The sequence below is a fragment of the Culex pipiens genome, chromosome 3 (genome assembly GCF_016801865.2).
Source record: "Culex pipiens pallens isolate TS chromosome 3, TS_CPP_V2, whole genome shotgun sequence".
Classification (NCBI taxonomy): Eukaryota; Metazoa; Arthropoda; class Insecta; order Diptera; family Culicidae; genus Culex; species Culex pipiens.
The window spans coordinates 157,071,329-157,097,467 of record NC_068939.1 but is presented as its reverse complement, the minus strand read 5'-3'; the positions used below and the strand labels follow the sequence as shown (position 1 = coordinate 157,097,467).

General features: G+C 33.9%; 1 protein-coding gene across 2 annotated transcripts in view; it reads right to left on the bottom strand.

The window, feature by feature from the left end:
- Positions 1-25,678, bottom strand: part of LOC120413700 (dopamine D2-like receptor) — a 381,692-nt gene extending 356,014 nt beyond the window's left edge. For both annotated transcript variants that reach the window (XM_039574624.2, XM_039574631.2), the window contains exons 1-2: positions 24,814-25,678; positions 3,006-3,196 (exon numbers count right to left, since the gene is read on the bottom strand). In XM_039574624.2, the coding sequence (XP_039430558.1) occupies positions 3,006-3,196; positions 24,814-25,282 (660 nt within the window). In that variant the 5' untranslated portion in view covers positions 25,283-25,678. The remainder of the gene's footprint in view (positions 1-3,005; positions 3,197-24,813) is intronic.
- Positions 25,679-26,139: the final 461 nt, after the last annotated feature.

Below are 26,139 nucleotides of genomic sequence, written 5' to 3'. Positions count from 1 at the left end.
TATGACCAAATATGCTATTTTGCGTCATTGGTTCACCAATACAAGTCTCCATACAATTTTGGCAGCTGTCCATACAAAAATGGTATGTGAATATTCAAACAGCTGTAACTTTTGAGTGAATTTTCTGATCAATTTGGTGTCTTCGGCAAAGTTGTAGGTACTGTTGAGTACTTTTAAGAAAAAAATAGGTACACGGAAAAAAAAATTTGCGGATTTTTTAATCAACTTTTTTTTCACTAAAAAAATCAATTTCCAAAAATACGTATTTTTTTATTTTTGAGATTTTTTGATATGTTTTAGGGGACAAAAATCCGCAACTTTTGAGCCATAGAGAAACATGGTCAAAAAATTTAAGAAAAAGAAAAACGATAGTTGAAGTTTTCTTAATATCACCAAAATAACACACCATTTTCTAATGACGATATCTCAGCAATTAATGGTCCGATTTTCAATGTAAACACATGAAACATTCGTGAAATTTTCCGATCTTTTCGAAAAAAATATTTTGAAAATTTTTAAATCATGACTAGCATTTTAAATGGGCGTAATATTCAATGTTTGGCCCTTTAAAATGTTAGTCTTGATTTAAAAATTTTCAAAATATTTTTTTCGAAAAGATCGGAAAATTTCACGAATGTTTCATGAATTAACATTGAAAATCGGACCATTAGTTGCTGAGATATCGTCATTAGAAAATGGTGGGCTGTTTGGGTGAGACTTAGAAAACTTCAATTTTCGTGTTTCTTTTTCTTTAAGCCGCTGTATCTCAGCAACCAGAGGTCCAATCTTCAATGTCTCTTAGACAATTTTATAGCAAATTTTCTGAACTTTTCAAACAATTTTTTTTTTAAATGGTCACTCATGGTCACTGTTTTTAAAAAATGAAAAACTGCAAATATTTCGCTAAAATCAAACTTTTGGTGGCTATATCTTGAAAACGGAGCCCTTTATCAAAAAATCTGAATGGTACTTTTCAATTGCAAATTCAATTTTGCATTAAAAAATAATGTCAAACATGTTTTTGCATAAAACTTCGATTTTTTCCAAAAACCACTATTTTTTCAAAAAATTATTACTCGGCGGCAGATTTTTTGACCATGTTTCTCTATGGCTCAAAAGTTGCGGATTTTTGTCCCCTAAAACATATCAAAAAATCTCGAAAATCAAAAAATACGTATTTTGAGAAATTGAGTTTTAGTGAAAAAAAAGTTGATAAAAAAATCTGCAATTTTTTTCCGTGTACCTATTTTTTCTCAAAAGTCCTCAACAATACCTACAACTTTGCCGAAGACACCAAATTCATCAGAAAATTCACTCAAAAGTTACAGCTGTTTGAATATTTACATACCATTTTTGTATGGACAGCTGCCAAAATTGTATGGAGACTTGTATGGGTGAACCAATGACACAAAATAGCATATTTGGTCATAGGGAAGGCCCCCACAATGTTTGAGCCAAATCAAAAAATACAAATAAAATCCATTTCCGGTTTTGGTAGAGAATTGCTCAATTGATAAATTGATAAATTGATAAATTGATAAATTGATAAATTGATAAATTGATAAATTGATAAATTGATACATTGATAAATTGATAAATTGATAAATTGATAAATTGATAAATTGATAAATTGATAAATTGATAAATTGATAAATTGATAAATTGATAAATTGATAAATTGATAAATTGATAAATTGATAAATTGATAAATTGATAAATTGATAAATTGATAAATTGATAAATTGATAAATTGATAAATTGATAAATTGATAAATTGATAAATTGAAAAATTGATAAATTGATAAATTGATAAATTGATAAATTGATAAATTGATAAATTGATAAATTGATAAATTGATAAATTGATAAATTGATAAATTGATAAATTGATAAATTGATAAATTGATAAATTGATAAATTGATAAATTGATAAATTGATAAATTGATAAATTGATAAATTGATAAATTCATAAATTGATAAATTGATAAATTGATAAATTGATAAATTGATAAATTGATAAATTGATAAATTGATAAATTGATAAATATTGATAAATATTGATATGTTGATAAATTGATAAATTCAAAAACAAAAAAAAACTTCAAAACTATAATTTCAAGTTGCAGGCTAAACTATGGAAGCTTTTTTAATCATTCAAGTTCGCCTGCAAGCTTTCAAGAATTAAATGTGATCCAATCAAATCCCTCGGTTTGATTTATGGCAGCTGCTGCAAGCTCTGTGTAGCAAAGTTAGCTTCTGTACTCAAAAGAGAGCAGCAGAAAAAGCTAAAATCCTGCACCGCATTGTTCCCATCTGAAATGAAGTTTGACGATCTCAAGGAATTGTTAACTTTCACATACGTTTCGAACGAATGAGTTTTTCTTTTCAGAGATTTTTTCAACGAGAAACAACTCACAGACATGCTCATCATGACGGGCTACACTTGGATTCAGCGAAAAACTTTTCGCCAACTTGTCCAAGTCCGACAGTCTGTGAGGCTTTGATCCCCGTAAGAGTTCCACAAACGTTGAGAATCATGAGTTGGGATGCAGTGGCTGCTGCCAAGCTCCAAACGAGACTTGTGTGGCATAGTTATAAATTATTCATGTTTACTTTGGGGAGCAACATAAAATGAGGGAAAGAAAGCAAAACACTGTTTCGAAACAGCACAAAGAAAAAGGCATTTTCACAGAACAACAACCTCCCCTCGGAGGAATCCTGTGACTTGGTTGATGTTTTGTCGCTTGCAGTCAGTAGTTTGAAATGGATTTCATAAAGAATTGTTTTACAAAATGTTGTGTTCTTCTTTAGAAATCGTTGATAACTGTCTCAACATTAAAAAAAAAAAAATGATCCCAATTTCCCCCAATTCATGCAACTGAGTGTACCTCAGCAACTGTCACCGCACCTTCAGGCTTGAAAGTTTCGGCGAATTTTGATTGGAAAACCATGTTCCCCGAAACTTATTCATTTTTCAACGGTAAACAAAAAAACCGAAACTTACCAGCACATAGACGGCGAACGGCATGACGACGACGGCTACGAGCAGATCGGCCAGTGCCAGCGACACTATGAAGTAGTTCGTGACGGTTTGCAAAGTCCGTTCGCGGCACACGGCCAGTATCACGAGCACGTTGCCGAACAGGGTCAGGATCGGGAAGAGCACCAGGATCAGGCCCCAGTAGTTGTAGTGGTCTGGAAAAAATGAGAGAAAAAAAATTGACAGTAATGGAAATTATGGAAAAAAATCTTTCAAAAAACCACACTGAAATCTATTGCATCACATTTTGCCGAAAATTCTCCGCAAAGATCAAACGCCATCTCACTTTCAGCATCTTTTTACATTTTGCTCACCTAATTATCCCCAACTGTGCACCAAAATCCAACAAACCTTGAAAATTTTAACGGTCCAACTTTACGGTCCGGAAGGTAATTTGGACTACAAAGATTCCTCCTTTCCTTGGGCCACCATATTTTGACGGCCTGACCGCCGCAGGCACTGACCATGGTCAGGTGGCCATCATCTTCGCCATCGCGTTGGAACAAATAGCTAATCTGGGGCTGGTCCATTACCCTGATCTAAACCGCGCGGACCACAGCAGCAACAGATGAACCGCAGGCTGGGGCTAAGCCAGTGCGAGCGGGGCGAACTTTTCAAATTAAATCTCAAATTGAAATTAGATTTGGGAATTTGAAGGCCCACGCCCGGCGTCGTCGCCGCCGCCGGAGAAGCAGCGAAATGTTTTATGAGTCCCATCAGTTAGCCTGCGCCAGCAGGGAAATGATTTTTCACATTTTTCCTCTGGTGGCGGTGGTGGTGGCGGTTTTTCTTGCTCGTGTCCAGCTGGGATTGCGCTTTATTTGGGCATTAATTTTAACGATTTTCGGCCGGGCCAGTTGCTGTCTCACGGCGTGTTTTCTGGGCAACCTTAAGGAGAAAAAAATAGTCATCGCTACTTTTAAATGTGTCTTATAGGAAATTTTCTCAGCTTTCCAATGCTTCTAAGAGCGAAATGTTTCATCGGGAAATTTCTGAGATATCTCTATTTTAAGTTATTTGGTTTAAAATCCTTAATCATTTATTAAAAACTTTTAAAAAACAGTCCAGGAGACTTGTCAAATGATGTGTTTCATGTGTCATTTACTCATCAAAATGTGCAAAATAAGACAAGAAACAACTTTGTAAAAGGTTGCAAACCGCTAAACATTTCGAAAATGAAGTTTTAACCGAATTTTTGAATATGTGGAATGTATTCAGAAATTAAAATCATTATCAATCATTCATTCAGAAATCAAATCATCATCAACTGCATAAAATATTATTTTCACAAGAACAAATAGATTATTACATAATTTCTGTGTACAAATAAAAACGGTCTGCTCTGATACAGCTTGGAATTAGCTGCTACAACCGATTTTTTTACAGGTTTGAGATTGATAGAATATTACAAGATTTTTATGGATAAATATCATGTTTCCTTAATCAAACATTAACCAGTTGCATAGATACAAAACATGTTTAATACTCGAAATTAAACTGCAAACTACCGTTGCAAGCTTTAGGAGAAATTCTTTTCATTAGTATGAAATGATTGTTTTAGTTTTTTTTTGTATTAAATGATTAAAGATTACCCAATATTTTAGAAGTTTATAAGACTGTCATCTTCAATCTCATCTTAAAAAAAAAAAATCTTGATTTTTGTTTAAACAGTTTCGAAAGAAAGTTTCTGTTGATTTTTTTTGTTGAAATAATATTTAAAAAAAAAGTTTGTGACGGTGTTTTCAGCATTCTGAATTGGAAGACTTGAGTATTATTGCTACTTTCAAGTGCATGTTCAACAGAAAACATTTTATAAAATTTTATCTTTATTTTATACTCATTTAAATATGACTTTTGAAGCTTGCAACAGTAATATGTAGTACATTTTCGATTTTAAATCATATTTGTATTTATGTTCCTGGATAATGTTTGCTTAAGAAAATATCAAATTTATTCATGAAAATTCAATAATACCATTAACAATCACAAACCTGCCAAAGTTTCGGTTGAACAAGCTAAATCAGAGCAGACACGAGATATTTGTACACAAAAAATATGTAATTATCTAAAGATTCTTGTAAAAAATATATTTTTACACTGTTTTATGATTTTAATTTCTGAATAAATCCCACATATTCAAAAATTCGGTTTAAACATAATTTTCAAAAATGTTTAGCGGTTTACAACCTTCTACAAAGTTGTTTCTTGTCTTATTTTGCACACTTTGATGAGTAAATGCCACATGCAACACATCATTTGATAAGTTTTCTGAACTGGTAGTATAGAATTTCAAATAAATAATAAAGGAATTTAAAACCAAAAAACTTGAAATAGAGATATCTCAGAAATTTCTCGATGAAACATTTCGCTCTTAGAAGCATTGGAAAGCTGAGAAAATTTCCTATAAGACACATTTGAAAGTAGCGATGACTATTTTTTCCTGATAAGTTTGTTCTAGAAAACACGCCGTGGTCTGCTTACGGGTGGGCTTTGGGCTGAGGTTTTGCCTTTTCTTTCATTTACTTTGAGATGATTTTTTTTTTGCTTTCTCTCTTTCTCGTAAACCAATTTTGTAATGTTAGGATTATGCGTGTAATTTCTGTCGTAATCTCCCCCCGAGGGGACTTTGGTCTATGCCATGAGCGTTTTTTCTGTGGTGAATTTTTCATCTAAATTTTATTTCTTTTATCATTAATGTTGCAAAAACAAAGATGATGTTACTTTACCAATCTTCAGACAAATAATGTTGATAAATATACACATAGCTATTTTTTAAACCAATCAGAAAATGATTAAATTTTTTAAAATTATAATGATTTTGAGCAAAAAACAGTTATTTTGAATGTCGTTGTCAATGCACAACCTTAAATTAAATTTAAAAAAAAATATGATAAAATATTTTCAAATCAAAATTACAAAACAAAGCATTCTTTACTTAATATGAAAAAAAATGTAAAATTTTGGTTATTTCCGTGAAATTTAACAATCTATGTATACAGCGATTCCCCACGAAAACAGCATGAAAAAAAGGGCTCGGATCGGGCTCAAAATTTTTCTGGGGGTTCCCTGGCCGAATAAATTATACCCGTATTTTTTTGTTCGGCCATTATGGAAACCTACTCCGTGTTAGGGTGGTCTGAAAAATTGCCATTTTCATCGATTTTTGCAAAAAAAAAAACAGTTTTTTTTCGAAAAATCATAACTCCTCGCCATTCCAACCGATTTCAATTGTCTTATACGCAAATGGAAGGTGATAAGTTGGCATTTCAAAGAAAAATAATAAAAACTTTCAAAAATCTAGCCTAACATATTAAAAGGGCGTATAATACATTAAAAAGCCGTTCTGACGGCGTCTCGACCAAAGAGCCTACGTCTGGAAATATTTTTATCGGATTTTCCGGACATTTTATCATAACATACTAAAAAATAAGGGGAGTTCATTAACAGGATTCCGAGATATGATTTTTTGAAAATAAAATCAGTGTTTTTCGACGTGCCGCGCTCGAAAACGGAAACATGACAAAATCGACAAAACATCAATTTTTTCCACTATAACTACGATACCCTTAAAATTTCAGCGATGACCTATACATGTTTGGGTACCAACATTTTCGTATTTAAAAGACGCAACTTTTTGAAATGCTGTATATCGGCAAAATTTATCAAATATTTAAACCAAAGTGCCATTTTATGAAAATTCTATTATTTGAAAGGCGTGTAATTACCAATTTCAAAAGGTCGTCAGTTCAAACACTAGGGTGGAAGGTTCCTTGGAGTAGAAAGAGGTTTGGGTGCTCTCCCCATTCAAGCCTTCGGACTCCTAGGTTCCAGCAGAAACTTGCAATAGAGACCACAAAAGACCCGGGGGTCGTTAATGTGGATGGTTTTTTGATTTTTTTTGTAATTACCAATTGAAATAGGACAACATACATTTTAACAAAATTGTTACGAAATTTTCCGTGAATAACTTTATAACTAAACAACATCTTTTTTTCATCCTCTATAGTACATTTTTTGCAACCATTATTTTAAACCCTCGACTGCCCAATTTTTTTATTTTTTTATTTTTACGGTGTTCAGGAGATCATTTTGAACAATGTTTTTCTTGTAGCATTTTTAAGATTTTTTTATTAGCATTTATCTTGTTATGTTTATGTTTAATATTGGTAGTATTTGGCTTTTTCTACCACCTCCTATCGTTACAAAAATGTATCTATTTTTTTCAAGTTTATACAGTCACTTTTTAATTTTTTTATTGTTTTTTTACATTTTCTGCTATAAAATGCCACCATTATTATATAAATTGTAAAAAAATTGTAGTCTGGGACAATATAAAAATTACTGCATACTTCTTTTTATTTAAAATATAGGAAATGTTAGTAAAAAAGCACATTGAAAGTTGACCCCTAAAAAAAAATACATTTTTAACTAACATTGGCAAAATCACATAAAACAAGTAAAACTTCAAACCCATTTTTTTTTAAATTTTAAGAGTTCTTCTTTTCAATGCTTTTAAAAGATCAAAAAATTGTTGAAAAATGGACGATTTCATAAATCGAAGCCCGACTAAAGGCTAAAGGTCTAAAGATTAAAGGGTTGTAGAGGGTTTAGTACAAAAAAGTGTGAAGATTGAAACTTGGTTTGATCTTGATTTAATTTTCTACCTAAAAAATCAAGTCTTTTTCAAAGTGGTTTAGATTTTTCCTGAGTCCCGTTAAATTTTCAAGATATTTGATGGATTGGTTGAAAAGTTCCCGTGGGAATGAGAAAATTTCAAGGGTTTTTGTTTTCATTTTAAAACATTTGTTTCAGATTATTTTTTCGCTCCTTGAAGTATAAAGCCCACTTTTGAAGGAAGAGAAATTGTTTTGCAAAGCTTATTATTATGATTATTTTAACATTTCAACCACTATATTTCACTATATCTAGTATGAAAAAAATTTACAGAATTGAATACAACTTAAAAATATATTAAATATCTCAAATTATGATTACCTTACTCTCAACAATGAAATCACTTTTCTAAACTGATTGAATTACCGCAAAAAAAAACAAAAAGGTTCGTAAATTGTTATTATTTTAATATCAAAATAAATTTCAATTCCTCATTTGATAAATGAAAATATCAACATATTTCACTGCATTTTTCTGTTTGCTATTTTTTAAAGTTTTTTGCATATTTTCCTTAATTCTTAGAATTTTATAAATTCTGAAGAAATTTTGATTTTCAATGATTTTTCGGAAAGCTTTAAACACATTAGTTGTATGTTTTTGTTTTATTTTATTTGCCTTGTTTATTTTATAAATCAATTTTTTGCTTTAATCATGTTTAAAACGTATAAGTGTTTATTTTTAAATTAAATTTAACAAAATGGTTGGTCGTTTTAGTAGGCAAATTACATTGAATTTATTTTAAGTCTGATAGATCTCGATTTCATGGATTATTTTTTATTTTTTTCTATTTATTTGTTTCAAATAATTTATTCACTTATGTTTAACACTAAATTTAATGGAATCATGAGATTTTAAATTTCAATTGTATCTTTTTTTTTGTAACACAATTAAAAATACCAGGATAAATTTTTAAGATTTTGCGAACTAGTGTAAAAATGAAATTTAAAAATTCCTGAAGAATCAATGCTTAAAAATGATAACATTCCACAAATACACAATGCCATCCTTATGTAGATAAAATTAAATTTTCAATTGAGAAGATAACCGTTCATTAAAACAAAGTTGTTTCAATTGTTTGAAACCCAAAATAATGTAGTTATGAATTAGTTTTCATAGAAAAAATATTTTCAAATATTCAAGTTTTCACAAAGAGCTATGAATGATCGTTGTTATCGAACAATCCAATGCCATTTAAATATCTATAAATTTTTGTTTTTTTTTTTAATTAGGTTTTTTTTGTGTATCTGTATTTTATTTCAAACATTCCTTTGAAAGTAACATTCAGTAAATACAGTCGACTTTCTCTGAGTTGATACTACAAAATTGCCCACTTTTTGCCTTTCTTTTTTTTTTTGCTTTTGGCTCCGACGCCAAATCAAGCTTCGTTCCCAAATCGTTTCTCGAGAAATATTCATTCGAAAAATCTGCAAAAAATCGTGGACGATCGATTTTCGACGGCTGATCGTTTGACAATAACAGAATTGGTCTTAATTTACTGTAGAGCACGCGGGACTCGGAGTGTGTTTTTACCTGATTAGGTGGTTTTCAAATGAAAATTCTGTCGAAAATTGAAGTATTGAAATCGTTTATTTATCCAAAAAATTGCATTTTTCGAGCCCTACATCCTCCCAAATTTTCATCCATGTCGGTAATGTGGTTCTTGATTCACAGCTTGTGGACTAATTCACTGTGAGGGGGAAAAACCCCTAAGAAAGGTAAAAGCCAACTTTCACCAAATGCCAAAACTCTTCCTTTGGCATTTTATCTAATTTTTTTTTCTCCATATCATAATCTAGACCATAATCGAGGTTCTGAAACAAATTTGACCTCATTCGGATTTACCGTTCAGATTTTAGAAAATTTCCATTTTTGCCTTTCTTACTAAAGAAAGGTATAGGGTTTGCTTTTGGCTCCGACGCCAAATCAAGCTTCGTTCCCAAATCATTTCTCGAGATATATAAATTCGAAAAATCTGCAAAAAATCGTGGACGATCGATTTTCGTCGCCTCGTCGACAAGTTGTCAAGTTGAGCTTCACATGCAGACGCGAGTAATGCTGGCGCGTGATGCTGCGCGTATAGAGTTTTGATACTATATAACAGGGGCGCCGACTCTGGGGGGGCACGGTACTTTTTGCCCCCCCTAAAATTTGGCTGGGGGGGCACCCCATATATTGTGCCCCCCCAGAAATTTTGGAAGAAAAATATTCTTATATCAAATATAAAAAAAATCGCAGAAATAATTAAATATAATATCTAAAACTTAAATGGAACATTGTTTGTACACACGGATAGAATTCTTGTAAGCGAATCCGTAAAATAGTTCAAAAACATTTGTTGTTTCCGAAATCGCTGAAATTTTATGAACAAAATCGTTTACAATTTTCTGGATTTAGATGCATTTTTATTCTATGTCGACAACATTTTAACTATACCACTGTGCTCTCTAGGGCAAATCAGTAAGCTTAGTACAAGAGCACAGAGTCATCGGTAAATGATTTGAGAGATGTCGTCAACATAGATTTAAGGGACCATCCATAAACCACGTGGACACTTTTTTGGGAATCTCAACCCCCCCCCCCCCCTCCGTGGACAATTGTCCATACAAAAAAATCTTTTTTGTATGGAGCGTGGACAATCGCTTACCCCCCCCCCCCCCTAAATTGTCCACGTGGTTTATGGATGGTCCCTAACGGATTTGCTCATAACATTTCTATCTGTGCATGTTGTTTCAAAAACAAAACCAATGTACTTTTTCTATAGCACTTCATCTACAATCAATCTTACGCAAACTCTTGAGAAAACAATCATCATGTTTTCAAACGCAACATTCAGCGATTTGCCATTGTAGATCAGGATTTAGCGAATATAAACTGAAACACTTTTCAAAATGGTCATTTGTTGACTGCTTTACATTTACAAAAATGCTGATAAATTCGATAATTTGAACGATTTGAAAAGATTTCAAATACATTTGTTAACCGCTAACCGTTCTATACCAATTTTAGCCGAAAAATACAATTGTTTCAAAAAAAATAATTTTTTGAAAACTAGCGCACCGCTTTACTGAGAAACAGACAAATTAAAACCAAATCTGAGACAATTTCACATTATAATCTTACAAAACACAAGTGTATCGCCTTCTGCCATTTATGTTCGATTTAAAAAAAAATCAAAAGGCTGTAGAAATTTTAACTGCACCCTCAAAAAATATGCCGAAAAAAAACAGGAAATCAGCATTATTGAGTATTGGGATTCCATTTTAAAACGTCAAATTCTTAAATTCTTAAATTCTTAAATTCTGATGTATCATAATTTTGAAATTATCGATTTTTTAAACATTGAATTTTATTGTTATTACTGAGTTTCTGATTGTTTAAATTTCTGAATTTTTGCTTTTGATTTCTTAACATTTTCATGCCATGAGTTTTTTTTACCTTAGAATTTTTAATTCTTTAAAAAAATTTTATTTTGGAATATTGAATTTTGTGTATCTGTTATTTTTTTCTAAATTGCAGATTTAAAAAAATGGATGTTTTTTAAATGTGTATTTGTATTTTTAAATTTATGATGTATTAATTTTTTGCTTTTTACTTTTGTTTTTATTTTTAGAATATTTGTATTGTTGAATTTTTAAATATCTGATTATTTTTATTATTGACTGTTACTTCTAGAAAATAAGTGAGAATATGCCAATGAGAAGGAATTTGCCTTCCAAACATATAAAAATTTCCCCCCAATCAACATTCTAAATCACGATAATTTAGAAATCTATTTCTAAATAAAAAAATGGATTCCGGATATAAAAAATCGTATCACATCGTAATAATTTTTTTAAAATTCGTGATATACAAGACACTTTAACATCTAATCGCCACTCTTACCTATCGATTTCGGAAAACAACCGTGCCCCCCCAACATTTTGGACTAGTCGGCGCCCCTGCTATATAACACCCTTTTTGTACAAGTTGCCTTATCGATTGCTCGTTCATCGCACATCGCCTATCATGACATTTTAATAAACAGAATTTGCGTAAGAATACACTTATCGATTTGATTGAAAAGTGTAAAAAAAAAGTTTTTCAATACATTTATTTTAAACTGATATGGGTAATTCTCCGCCAACTCACACAGCAGTTGCCCCGACCCCTCTTCGATTTGCGTGAAACTTTGTCCTAAGGGGTAACTTTTGTCCCTGATCACGAATCCGAGGTCCGTTTTTTGATATCTCGTGACGGAGGGGCGGTACGACCCCTTCCATTTTTGAACATGTGAAAAAAGAGGTGTTTTTCAATAATTTGCAGCCTGAAACGGTGATGAGATAGAAATTTGGTGTCAAAGGGACTTTTGTGTAAAATTAGACGCCCGATTTGATGGCGTACTCAGAATTCCGAATAAACGTATTTTTTATCGAAAAAAACACTAAAAAAGTTTTAAAAATTCTCCCATTTTCCGTTACTCGACTGTAAAAAATTTTGGAACATGTCATTTTATGGGAAATTTAATGTACTTTTCGAATCTACATTGTCCCAGAAGGGTCATTTTTTCATTTAGAACAAAATTTTTCATTTTAAAATTTCGTGTTTTTTCTAACTTTGCAGGGTTATTTTTTAGAGTGTAACAATGTTCCACAAAGTTGTAGAGCAGACAATTGCAAAAATTTTGATATATAGACATAAGGGGTTTGCTTATAACCATCACGAGTTATCGCGATTTTACGAAAAAAAGTTTTGAAAAAGTTGGTCGTCATCGATCATGGCCATTCATGGTCACCCGCGACAGACACGGACGACGAAACAAAGAGAAACGCAAAAATTAACTTTTTCAAAACTTTTTTTCGTAAAATCGCGATAACTCGTGATGTTTATAAGCAAACCCCTTATGTCTATACATCACAATTTTTGTAATTGTCTGCTCTACAACTTTGTAGAACATTGTTACACTCTAAAAAATAGCCCTGCAAAGTTAGAAAAAACACGAAATTTTAAAATGAAAAATTTTGTTCTAAATGAAAAAATGACCCTTCTGGGACAATGTAGATTCGAAAAGTACATTAAATTTCCCATAAAATGACATGTTCCAAAATTTTTTACAGTCGAGTAACGGAAAATGGGAGAATTTTTAAAACTTTTTTAGTGTTTTTTTCGATGAAAAATACGTTTTTTCGGAATTCTGAGTACGCCATCAAATCGGGCGTCTAATTTTACATAAAAGTCCCTTTGACACCAAATTTCTATCTCATCACCGTTTCAGGCTGCAAATTGTTGAAAAACACCTCTTTTTTCGCATGTTCAAAAATGGAAGGGGTCGTACCGCCCCTCCGTCACGAGATATCAAAAAACGGACCTCGGATTCGTGATCAGGGACAAAAGTTACCCCTTAGGACAAAGTTTCACGCAAATCGAAGAGGGGTCGGGGCAACTTTTCCCGATTTCGTGTGAGTTGGTAGAGAATTACCCATATTTAGTTTCAAAATTATGAAAAGTGTTTTGTTTACATATTTTTTATGCCGTTCAAATAAATTTGAGCTCTTGGAACTGATTTAAAATTAAATGCATTAATAATTTTGCTAGTTTTTATTTTCAATCATTGAGCAGCTTATAAAAAGTGGTTCTACTTTCATCTCATGTGACGCCAATGTACCCTTCAAGATTGCTGTTTATGGTGCACGCAGCTCACAAATCCTAATTACCAAGCAAAGGATATTTTGTAGGAAGCCCATCGCTCTGTCCCCACTTTTTTGTTTCTTTTTCACCCGAAAGATAAATAAAAAAAATCACGTCGCTGAAGAAAATGAAACGAACCCCACTTTTTTTTATGCACACTGTGAATTTAACCATTCCAAGCTGGCCACTGCACGGCTGCTCGTCATTCGGTAATGAAAACTGAATTAACCGAGGAAGTTTTCCGACTTTTCCCGGAAAAGAGCGTCGAAGAAAAATGGGAAGTAAAATTAAATGAGCAACATTATGGTCCTCCCCCAAGAAGGGGTTCTAGTGGAATGGGTCGGGAAAAGGTCGAAAAATAATCATTTTATCTGCAGCGGACCGGAAAAAAAGGATTGCGCGGGTGAAATTTGTGTGAGGAAAAACTAAAGCAAGAGCGTGGTTCATCATCGCAAAAGGAGGGTGTTTTCTTTGGCGCGGAAGCGATTGTGTGGTGAAATGGAAAATTAGTTGTTTTCGGGGAAGGGTCGAACATGGAAACTGGTTGTCTTGATGCAATTAGGCGTGGTTTGCGGTAGATTGTGATGGAAATGATGATGGCGATGGTGAAAAGAAGGAAAATTGACGGTGGGGAGAAAGGGGTAAACATGAAAAGAATATTGATATTGATGGTCTTGAGGAATGACTGATGACGGTTATTTTCTTTAAAAACAACTTTACTGTCCATCATCATCATCATAATCTTTATGATATCAAACCGTCAATTTCTGATTTTGCGATTCCTCTTCTCGATAAACAATTTTTTTTGGTAAAATTTAATTTATAAAGTAGCTGTACCCAAAATCATTTGCTCTAAACATAAAATAAAAATTTCAACCAGCATCCTTAATTTCTGTCTCCTCTACTTTAAATGTAATCTCAATCTTATACCTCGTTAGTTTCTTGCTCGACAACTTCAACAGAAAACCATTTACAAGTCATTAAAACTGCACATAAACTTGATTCCTCCATCCTGGTCCAAGTTCTGAACGTCTCACCCAAACTCCACACCAAAATCCCTCCACAAAAGTTGTTGTTTATCTTGGACGTTTGTTTGGTTTCTCGTCGTCGTGTCAACCACATGCGCTCCTGGAGAAGCGCCACCATCAGAAGCGTCCGAAAGGGCACCGGAACTGTCGGTAACCGACGAATCTCTAGATACAAGGTACGTGGATTGCCACAGAGGAGACTTTGGAGAGCCATCATAGCCACCGTTTGGCACAGTTGCCGTTAGGTGATGATGAAATTTGCAGCTAAACCTAATTGAAAATGGAGTGGTTTTCGGAATCGTAGTGTCAGTATTTCTAAAAAGATGTTCTTATTTCCTTTTGAGCTGAAAATCATGAAAATGATTGAACTGATGCATCTTTTGTTATTATAAAATTTTAAAGTCATTTAGTAAATAAACTGAAAATTATTTAAAATAAAACTCGCATAGCAGTTGAGCAATTCTCAGAGATTTCAGTCATTCCTTTCTTAATCCGGCTGTAACTTTTTTTTGCCTTCGGTATGCCAAAAAAAAAGCCATTTTGCATCATTAGTTTGTCCATATAAATATCCATACAAATTTGGCAGCTGTCCACACAAATATGAAATGTAAAAATTCAAAAATCTGTATCTTTTGAAGGAATTTTTTGATCGGTTTGGTGTCTTCGGCAAAGTTGTAGGTATAGATAAGGACTACACTCGAAAAACATGATACACGGTAAAATAATTGGTGATTTTTAATTTTACTTTCTGTCACTAAAACTTGATTGAACAAAATTATTTTTTTACTTTTCTGATATGTTTTAGGGGACATCAAATGCCAATTTTTGAGAAATTTCCAGGTTGTGCAGAAAACCTTTGACCGAGTTATGATTATTTGAATCAATACATTTTTTTTCAAAACCGAAATATTGGTCGCTTAATTTTTTCAACTTCATTTTTTTGATTTAAAATCGAATATTGAATCAATATGTAATGTAGTGAAATTATGTTAAAATGCACTATTTTCAAGTTATAGTCATTTTCGGTAACTTTTTTCAAAGTAGTGGCAGGAATTCATTTTTTTAAATATTTTTGAAAAGCTGAGAAAATTCTCTATATTTTGCTTTTTTGAACTTTGTTGATACGACCCTTAGTTGTCATGCAAAGGTTTAAAAAACAGGAAAGTTGTTTTTTTCTAAGTCTCACCAAAACAACACACCATTTTCTAATGTCGATATCTCAGCAACTAATAGACCGATTTTTGATGATAAAATATGAAACATTAGTGAAATTTTCCGATCTCTTCGAAAAAAATATTTTAAACATTTTTAAATCGAGACTGACATTTTAAAAGAGCCAAACATTCAAAGTTACGCCCTCTTAAAATGTTTGTCATGATTTAAAAATCTTGAAAATATTTTTTTCGAAGAGATCGGAAAATTTCACGAATGTTTCAAATTTTATCATCAAAAATCGGTCTATTAGTTGCTGTGATATCGACATTAGAAAATGGTGTGTTGTTTTGGTAAGACTTAGAAAAAACAATTTTCCTGTTTTTAAACCTTTGCATGGCAACTAAGGGTCGTATCAACTAAGTTCAAAAAGGCAAAATATAGAGAATTTTCTCAGCTTTTCAAAAATATTTTTTTAAGAGTTGGCAAACATGTGCAATTATTTAAAAAAATGAAAAACTGCGAATATTTTCAAAAAAGTAACCTAAAAATGGATTGAACTTGAAAACGGTGCACTTTATGAAAATTTCACTGAAGAACTTTTTGATTGAAAATTTTATTTTAAATCAAAAAATGAAGTTGAAATTTTTTTGCGACCAATTTTTCGATTTAAAAAAAAATCAGTATTGATTCAACAATTCATAACTCGCTCAAAGATTTTTTGCACAACCTGGAAATTTCTGAAAAGTTTGCATTTAATGTCCCCTAAAACATGACAAAAAATAATAGAAAATAAAAAAAATGTTTTTTTTTGCAAATCAATTTTTAGTGACAAAACGTTAAATAAGAAATCACCAAAAAAAATTCACCGTGTACACCATATTCTTTTTTTAAGTCACCTTTTTTTAAACGATTCTCAATTTACGCAACTTTTTTTTAAGTCATGACTTAAAAAAAGAATGTCCATGACTTAAATCGAGAATATGACTTAAATTAAGAATCTTTGGGAATTCGTAATTTTTCGGAGAGTTTTCAAAATGTATCAATTGTATGTTATTTAGTTATGATATTAAAACATGTAAGCATAGTTTTGGAACATCTGGGATGTTCTAGTCCATCCGAAACTTCCGGAAATTTTGAGCAAGAGGTTTACCAAAGATACAAGTCGAAACTTCAAGATATTCACTACGAATCCTACCCAGACTACTTTAGTCAGTGTGGTAGGCTACAGTGCATTGTTGTAAGAACTTATTGGGATGTCCTGGGTCATCCAAGGACTCCCTGGAGTTAAGATCTGTGAACCTACCGCCGTAACAAGCAAGAGGTCGACGGTTTTTGAACCCGGAACATACCCGCATAGCTTCAGTGAGTATGGTAGACTACTATGATGATGTGTTGAGATGTTCTGCGACATCCAAGGGCTCCCTGGAGTAAAGATCTATGAGTCTACCGCCGTAACAAGCAAGAGGTCGACGGTTTTTTACCTTGGGACAGACCCGCATAGCTTTAGTGAGTACGGTTGACTACTTTGCTAATGTATTGGACTGTCTTGGGTCATCCAAGAACTCCATTGAGTTATAAGGGTCTCGAGGGTCTACGGCTGTAACATGGACTTTCTGGAACGGGACATAACAGCAAAGAAGTCTACCATACTCACTGAAGCTATGCGGATATGTTCCGGGGTCAAAAACCGTCGACCTCGGGCTTGTTACGGTGGTAGACCAACAGATCTTAACTCCAGGTAGTCCTTGGATGTCCCATAACATCCCAACACATCAGCAAACTAGTCTACCGTACCCACTGAAGCTATGCGGATATGTTTCGGGGTCAAAAACCGTCGACCTCTTGCTTGTTACGGCGGTAGACCCACAGATCTTAACTCCAGGGAGTCCTTGGATGTCCCAGAATATCCCTACACATCAGCAAAGTAGTCCATCATACTCACTGAAGCTATGCGGATATGTTCCGGGGTCAAAAACCGTCGACCTCTTGCTTGTTACGGCGGTAGATTCACAGATCTTAACTCCAGGGAGTCCTTGGATGACCCAGAACATCCAAACACATTCCAACACCCCAGCAAAGTAGTCTACCATACTCACTGAAGCTATGCGGATATGTTCCCGAGTCAAAAACCGTCGACCTCTTGCTTGTTACGGCGGTAGACCCAAAGATCTTAACTCCAGGGAGTTCATGGATGACCCAGATCATCCCAATAAGTTGTTACAATAATGATCTGTAGCTTACTACACTCACTGAAGCAGTCTAGGTAGGATCCGTTGTCAAAATCTTGAAGTTCGACTTGTTTCTTTGATAAGCCTGTTGCACAACATTTCCGGAAGTTTCGGATGGACTATAACATCCCAGGTGTTCCAAAACCATGATAAAATGTTTTAATAACATTTCTCAATAAAATACAATTGACACATTTTGCAAATTTTCCAAAAAGTTACGTAATCCCAAATATTCTTAATTTAAGTCATATTCTCAATTTAAGTCATGGACATTCTTTTTTTAAACGATTCTCGATTTAAACACCCCCATTTCGTTGTGTAAATCAAGAATATGGTGTATCATTTTTTTTCAGTGAAGTCCGTATCCGTTCCTACAACTTTGCCGAAGACACCAAATCGATCAAAAAATTCCTTAAAAAGATACAGATTTTTTAACTTTTATACATCATTTTTGTATGGACAGCTGCCAAATTTGTATGGAAAATTATATAGACAAACTAATGATGCAAAATGGCTTCATTGGGCATACCGAAGGCACCAAAAAAGTTTCAGCCGGATTAAAAAAAAAAAAATCGAATGACCGAAATCTGAGAGAACTGCTCAAATTTGTTAATTTTGTTAATTTTGTTAATTTTGTTAATTTTGTTAATTTTGTTAATTTTGTTAATTTTGTTAATTTTGTTAATTTTGTTAATTTTGTTAATTTTGTTAATTTTGCTAATTTTGTTAATTGTGTTAATTTTGTTAATTTTGTTAATTTTGTTAATTTTGTCAATTTTGTTAATTTTGTTAATTTTGTTAATTTTGTTAATTTTGTTAATTTTGTTAATTTTGTTAATTTTGTTAATTTTGTTAATTTTGTTAATTTTGTTAATTTTGTTAATTTTGTTAATTTTGTTAATTTTGTTAATTTTGTTAATTTTGTTAATTTTGTTAATTTTGTTAATTTTGTTAATTTTGTTAATTTTGTTAATTTTGTTAATTTTGTTAATTTTGTTAATTTTGTTAATTTTGTTAATTTTGTTAATTTTGTTAATTTTGTTAATTTTGTTAATTTTGTTAATTTTGTTAATTTTGTTAATTTTGTTAATTTTGTTAATTTTGTTAATTTTGTTAATTTTGTTAATTTTGATAATTTTAAAGTTAATTTAAAAATGTTAGAATCTAGATCATCAAAATTAAAAACATTTTTTTAATTGAAAAAATACAAAACCATTTCAGTTCTTGGCACCCCAAAAAAGGGGTACCAGCATCCATTTCCGGGCCTTCCAAAAGCATTCCTCCCAGAGTAACAACTCAACAGAGAGAGCCTTCTGTCGACGTGTCACCCTCGGAAGTCCTCGTGCCAGGCCTGACTTACGAAACATGCAACAATAAAAAGCACACCGAGACAGAGAGGTGGTAAAACGAGCATAAATTTGATTCATTGCCCGGGCGGAGGCCGTAACTGGAAATTATGACATCTCAATATTAATAAATTTTAATTTCGAGACCCTTTTTCACCGGTTGGTGAAGTCTCGGTGAAAGTTGCGTTGTGTGGAGGTGCACGCGGAAGATGAAATTAACTTCCCAGGAAATGGGGCAAGGACAACTTTATGAGTTGGTGAGGTTTCTGAATGAAATGTTGAGGAAGGAATTGTGTGAGTGGAAGCTGTCAGACTTGTTGAGCATTTTTTTTTTTTGTGAATTTAGACTGACTTAATGTTGCTTAATTTCCAAAATTGTTTTTGCTAAAAGGTTTTTTGGTGTTTTTTGATTTGGTTAAAACTTTTTTTCAGGGGTTTCCATACGTCCAAAGAAGTGGTTCGTCCATACAGGTCTTCCTAAACTTAGGCAGCTATCAATACAAAAATGAATCAGGACTAAAGAGAAAACATAAATTTTGTTAAGCAAAAAATACCATTTGTTCCATAGCTGTTCAAATCCGTATTTTCAAGATTGTTTTTTATACATGTTTTTAGAGAACCGTTGAATACAATAAAAAATCAATAAGAATTTCCCGAAATGCAATGAATTTGTATAAGGTGGAAACCAATCCATTTTCCGGATTATTCCACCAGCTCAAATGCCAATCCGAGTTAATCCAACCAAGACGACCACAAATATCCCAACCTTTTGCAACACTTTTTTCGCCTCGGCCAATATAGATTGCAATAGCACAGATGAGAGAAGCAACCAAAAAAAAATATCGTAGGAAGCAACTCAATTCGTTTCGGTTCATTTTGAGGAATTGCCCACCTGGGCCCCGTAAAGCATTCGCATCCAGCCACAACTTTAGCCAGGTGAGAGACAGCAAAGTCGTCGTGCACACGCGTGATTCCACGTGCTCCATCATGCCGAGCGAGAACATAAATAAAAGTAATTTCTTTCTCCCGTTCACACGCCGTTTAGCTCAAAGGCCGTTTTGTCATTTGGTTGGGTGTGGTGATAAATTTTAATTACCGCAACCGCTGACTGGAATGGGGAAAAATTGTTCCGGGTAAGATGAACTTTTTTGGAAACGGAAACAGTGGATTAGAAGTTGATTAAAGTGTAATCTTTTATTGGTTTCTGAAGGTTCATAGCGACCCTTTTCTATGATTATATTGAAAATTCACGAATTTTTAAATAAATTTGATTCGTTTCATTTGACCAAAACAAATTTAAAGATTAATTTGTTTAACCTCAGATTATTTTTAAATTATTGATTGTAGAAAAATGTAGTATAGATTTAATTATTTACAGATTCATGTTATCCTGGAAAAGTTCCACAATCCCTGCCAACAGGTCCACTCAACAGTTTAGTTTGCCTTCCGCTCAATAATGTGGTTATTGGATGCGATTGTAAAATGTAAATTCCGGAAATTGTTCGACCGTCGAGAACTATCCACCTCTAGTCACCAACTTCAGCAGCAGCAACAGTGAGGTGAGGGTGGTTAATTAAACTAAATGTAATGGCTGAACCGTGTGGAACGTGTGCGTGGGTGGTTTTCGAAGCAGCTTTCGCACTGCTCACAGGTTGGTCCAGGGTCGAGCTGGTACTTTGCATCGCATTTCGCTGTCAATCGCCGGCAACCGACTCCGGGGATCGTACCTTGGACAGCAGCAAGCGGATTTCCAAATGGGGTTTCCATTAATTTTGAAAGCAATTAATTGTTGTGAAATTACGTCGGTTTTGTTTGGGGGATTTGTGCTTGGTCGATACTGATTTATCAATTCATTTAACTTAACAAATAGATCTATTTTAAACTTAAAGCTCACAAAATAGAAAGTGTTCAATTTAGCGTCCAAATCTCCAGTTATCAAGCATCTATAATCTGCGTTGGCAGCAGCCAACTGGTCCGTGAAGGTGGTCTCTATTGTTGAAATATTTCCTTCATTTTTCACCGTACAGCCAACAGACGGCAGATTTTGCCGAAGAATAAGCCGGAGCATCTCGTAGCACTTGACTCTGGGGGGGCTAAAAGCTTCTCCAGTGTAAGCAGATTAAGTGGGCCAGAGTTTAATTACTGGAAGCCCTTTTGGGGCTTGATTGTTGCGAAGGGATTTGTGGAGTATTATTATTTTCGCTTTAAAAATGGTCTGAAAACTGGGTTTCCTGGTTGTGGTTGAAAGTAAGAATTGAACTTTAACTCTTTTTTAATAATTTCTATAAAATTTAAAACGTGTCTAATTTGGCAAAAAAAATCAGCATAGCGACTTATTCTTCAACTCAGTTTTCTTATTTCTAGTGAATAAAACTTTGATACAACGTATTGTTATTTAACATAGCAACAATGTTTCATCAAATCAAACAGCAGTTAAAAAAATGTAATTTAAAAAAAAATAACTTATAAATAAAGGTGTATTTTTTATCAGTTCTCAATAAATTTACCAATTGTATTTGTCATACAAAACGGGCTTGTGAATATCAGAAAATCAAGATGCAGCGAAAGAAATTTTCAAACGGTTTAGTGACTTCAGCAAAGTTGTAGGTTATGATTAGGGCTAGTGATTCTTCAATATTGGCATTCTGCTGCAAACAAAAAAAATATTAATAACACTAATTTGGCTTTGGTTCAATTTTCAAAAAATAAAAGGATTTTCATAAGCTAAATATATGATCTTACAATTTAAATTTTCTTTAGATTTTAAAAAATTACTAAAATTATATGCAATAATATCTTCAAAACTTAACATATCTTAAACGACACTTTCAAATTAAAATCAGTAAAATTTATGACTTTTTTTCAGTTTCAGTTTGTTTTTCAGTTAATTAAAATCCTATTTGTTTTAAAAATAAGAAGATTTTTCAAAATAATATAGCTGGTACTTTGAAAAATATTAGCAATAACCTGATTTAAATTCCAAAAAAAAAATCTTTTTTAAACTTTTGGTGTATTTTGGTGCAACCTGGTCTCTATAATATGATTGATTCAAAAATGTTTTAAAATTTAATGGTGTAAGATGTAATAGTAATAATAATGTAATAATCCATCGATTTCAAGCGAACGAACAAAAATCATTGAAAAAAAGGCGTTAGAACCCCCCAACGAAATATTTTTATTTACCCCGCAAAATTCGGGAAAGAGCCCTTTTTTCGTGGTGCCAACACACCGTAAAAGGCATTGTCAGGTTATTTTTTTCGAAAATTTTCAGTATTATAATTTTTTTTAAATTTTGCATCAGAGCTTTTTAGGTGAAACTGGTAGAAACTTATTTTTTGCAATTCCGTCGTGAAACTAATTACTTTTCCTGTCATACTTGAACGACGAAATAGCCTACTTTTCTGTACCAAAAATAACAGAATCAAATAGCAACACTTTTCAAAATAAATTCTGAAAAGTTCTACTTTTCAGCACACAAATGGGTGCTGAAAAGTTGAACTTTTCAGCACTTGTTTCGAAAAGTAACACTTTTCAACATTTTTTTGATTTAAACGATTTATTGACAAAATACATGAAAATTTGACATAAAATTTCACTCAGTGTGTGTTTTTTGGAATTGCAAAAAATGTTGTATGAAACTCGTTCCAAAACTTGTTTTTTTTTCAGCACTCTTTGTATTTATCCAACTCGGTGAACCTCGTTGGATAAATGTACGACTCGTGCTGAAAAAATCCTCTTTTTGCAACTTGTTGCATAAACTACTATTAAACAATTCAAACATTGATTGACAGTTCTATGTAATCCACAGTCCGGTTTACTAGGTTCATTAACATTCCAACGCCCAAGGCTCCAAAAAAGTTGGAACGGTAACTTCAACTCGCTGGTTCTCAGGCCTAACTCAACCAATCAAGATGATTCTTCATTCCAGTGATTTGTTAGGATGTCTAGATGATTCTAGACCTTTGCAGAACTTAATTTGATCAAATCTGTAATTTTTGCGATCGAAAACATCGTTCCAACTTTTTTTTTCGCGTGTAAGAAAAAATTTCGCAGAAAATTCCGCGGAGGCAGTCTTTTTAAAAAAGGTGGAACGATGTTTTCAGTCGCAGAAATTACAGATTTGTTCAAATTAAGTTCTGCAAAGTTCTAGAATCATCTAGACATCCTAACAAATCACTGGAAAGAAGAATCATCTTGATTGGTTGAGTTAGGCCCGAGAACCAGCGAGTTGAAGTTACCGTTCCAACTTTTTTGGAGCCTTGGGCGTTGGAATGTTAATGAACCTAGTAAACCGGACTGTGGATTACATAGAACTGTCAATCAATGTTTGAATTGTTTAATAGTAGTTTATGCAACAAGTTGCAAAAAGAGGATTTTTTCAGCACGAGTCGTAGGGTGAGAAACGGCTGGAATATTCAATTGCAAACCTTTTTTTAACTAGAAAATGATCATTTCGAGTAATCCTGATATTATTTAGTCGAATTCAGAATCCTTGCATAGCAAATTTAGATTTTTTTTGCAAATATTTCAACCACGTGGTAGCTGCCTGACGTATGGCGTCGCGGTGTTCATCAAGCTTTCATAGCATGCTAAGGAAAATTTGATGCTCTTTGAGGGAAAACCGTTGATTCCGGAGACATCGGATTGTTTGCCGATGCGCCAGGTCTAGGGACAACGAATCCATATGCTCTCTTCGGGAAAAGTGTTCTACAGACCGTTCCCCATAGGCCTGACCATACCAGAAGTTGGCGCGTGATTTTCCCAGACCTGTAGGAGCGTTTGAACAAAAAGTTCCAATTTCCCATAGTAATTCCCATGTAAACTTTAACCCTGATGCGCGCAGCCAGTTTACAACCAAATGAGCTGATATTTGGCATGAAAGTCCCTATGGGCATGCCCTACAAGGGGAACCGTACTAAAACTTGATCCGAGAACTTTTTGAAAAACGTACCCACCCTAATATTTATTCTTTATTGATGGTTTTTCTATACATTCGCCCATGTTAAATATTTCGATTTCCTTTGAAAATCGTGAAAATCTGATCGGATAGATCCATCAAAAACTGATTGTTTACACAGTTTGCCAAATGCTCGACAGTTTGACCCAAACCTGTTGCATTTGACTTGGTTTAGGGTCCCATAGATCGAGTTTTATACAGATTGAATTTTGGATTAGTAGTTCAAAAGTTATGTTTAAAAATGTGTTTTCACATATATCCGGATCTCACTTAAATGTATGTAAACTATGACCGGCTCCACCATCCAACACATCGTTGGTTAGGTTATCAAGAGACCTTTCCAACGAGTCCAAAATATTGATGATCCGGCAACCCTGTCTCGAGGTATGGCCACTTAAGTGATATTTATGTACTTTTTATTCCGGATCTAAAAAATAGATGAAATTTTTGTACAATTCCATCATAACAGCAATTGTTGGTAATAAATGAGGAAAGCTCCAATCACATAGGTGGATTAAGTTAGTTTTTTTTTATATTTTTAATTCCAGGTATGCTAAATCTATTTCGTACATAAAATAAAGCGATTCATTATTCAGTAAAATCCAAATTTACCCAATTGTATAGTTGGAAATACAAATGCAAATTATTATTATCCTCGTTGACAGTAATCACCAAAATAAACAAATCATTAAATGCAACCAACATTCCCAAACGACTCACCTCCTTCCGTCGGCTCGCAGGTCGCGTTCGCCAGCGTACAGTTGACCGGAAAGCCGGGGCTGGCGTCCACCAGCAGCGTATCGTTCGGTGGTCCACTGCCATTATAGTTGTAAAAATACTCGCCAAAATCCTCCAGCAGCAGCATAAAATTGCTTCCCCCAGGTGGCGGCGCCCCCGCGTAGCCCTCACTTCCGTTCCGGCCTGCCCCGGCCGACTGGTCATCCCCCCCGGAACCACCGGCACCGTAGTAGATTTGGTACGCGGCATTGGTCGTGGCCGCCGCCACCGAGGACCCGTTGCCCGTGCCCGCGGCAGCAGTGTTGCCAGGTGCGCTGGCGTTGGTGGCCGGCCGGGGTGGGGACCGTCCCGGCCGTACCGACTCATTGACCACCGGTGAACCCTCGCTAAACAGCCGAAAATAGTCCGGGGAGTCCCAGCCCGGACCGGCGGAATCGTTGGCCGTGCCCATGGTCTGGCAACACTTCCCTACCCTCCCTTGCAAAAGTGGCGGGTTTCGGCAAACACTTCCTAGTGCACTATTTTAAACAATTTTCCTCTTTTTTCATCGCAAACACCTTTCCCGCGCACACATTTTCAAAACCTCCCCTCTCTCCAACGGTGCCCTCACCCCCACCCCACTAACACAAACAAACACACCCACACATTTACATTTGAGCGCACCACGTTGGAGTGCAGTGTTGCCGCCAACGGGGGAATGTTTTGGGATTCAACGCTTCTTCTTCTTTTTTTTTTTGGTTTCACATCGTGTTGTTATTTTTGAGGCGACCACTCAAATCCAATTTGTTGGCTTGTTGTCCTCGATCAACCCCCCCGTCCTGCTTCGCTGGTGTCCTGGTCCTGGTGTCCAGCTATAATGAAACGAAACAAACGCGAAATGGTTAATAAATTGGATTTTTTGTTTCGGGAAAGTTCAGTTTTTTTTTTTTTTGCAACATGATTGAATTTGCGGATTGGGTGAAAAAAGTTCAACTTGGGACGAAACGGGCATGACATCGGTCATGTTGATTTTTAATTCCGTTAATTGATGGCTTTAGATTTTAAAACCATGAAATGAGTAGAAACGTTAGTATTAGAAAAGTAATTTAATATATCTGAAGGTGGCTTTTGTGCATTTATTATTTTATTTGAAAAAAATATCGATAACTCGTGTCTTACTCGTAGACCAACGTACTTGTGTATCATTTAGTTATTTTTTGATTTTTTATTTGATCTTTCTTTATTTCATTAGAAACATGAATTATTCGTTTGCTTTTGAAAAATCAAGAGTTTAAAAGAGTAGAAAACATGCATTAAGTATAAGAAACT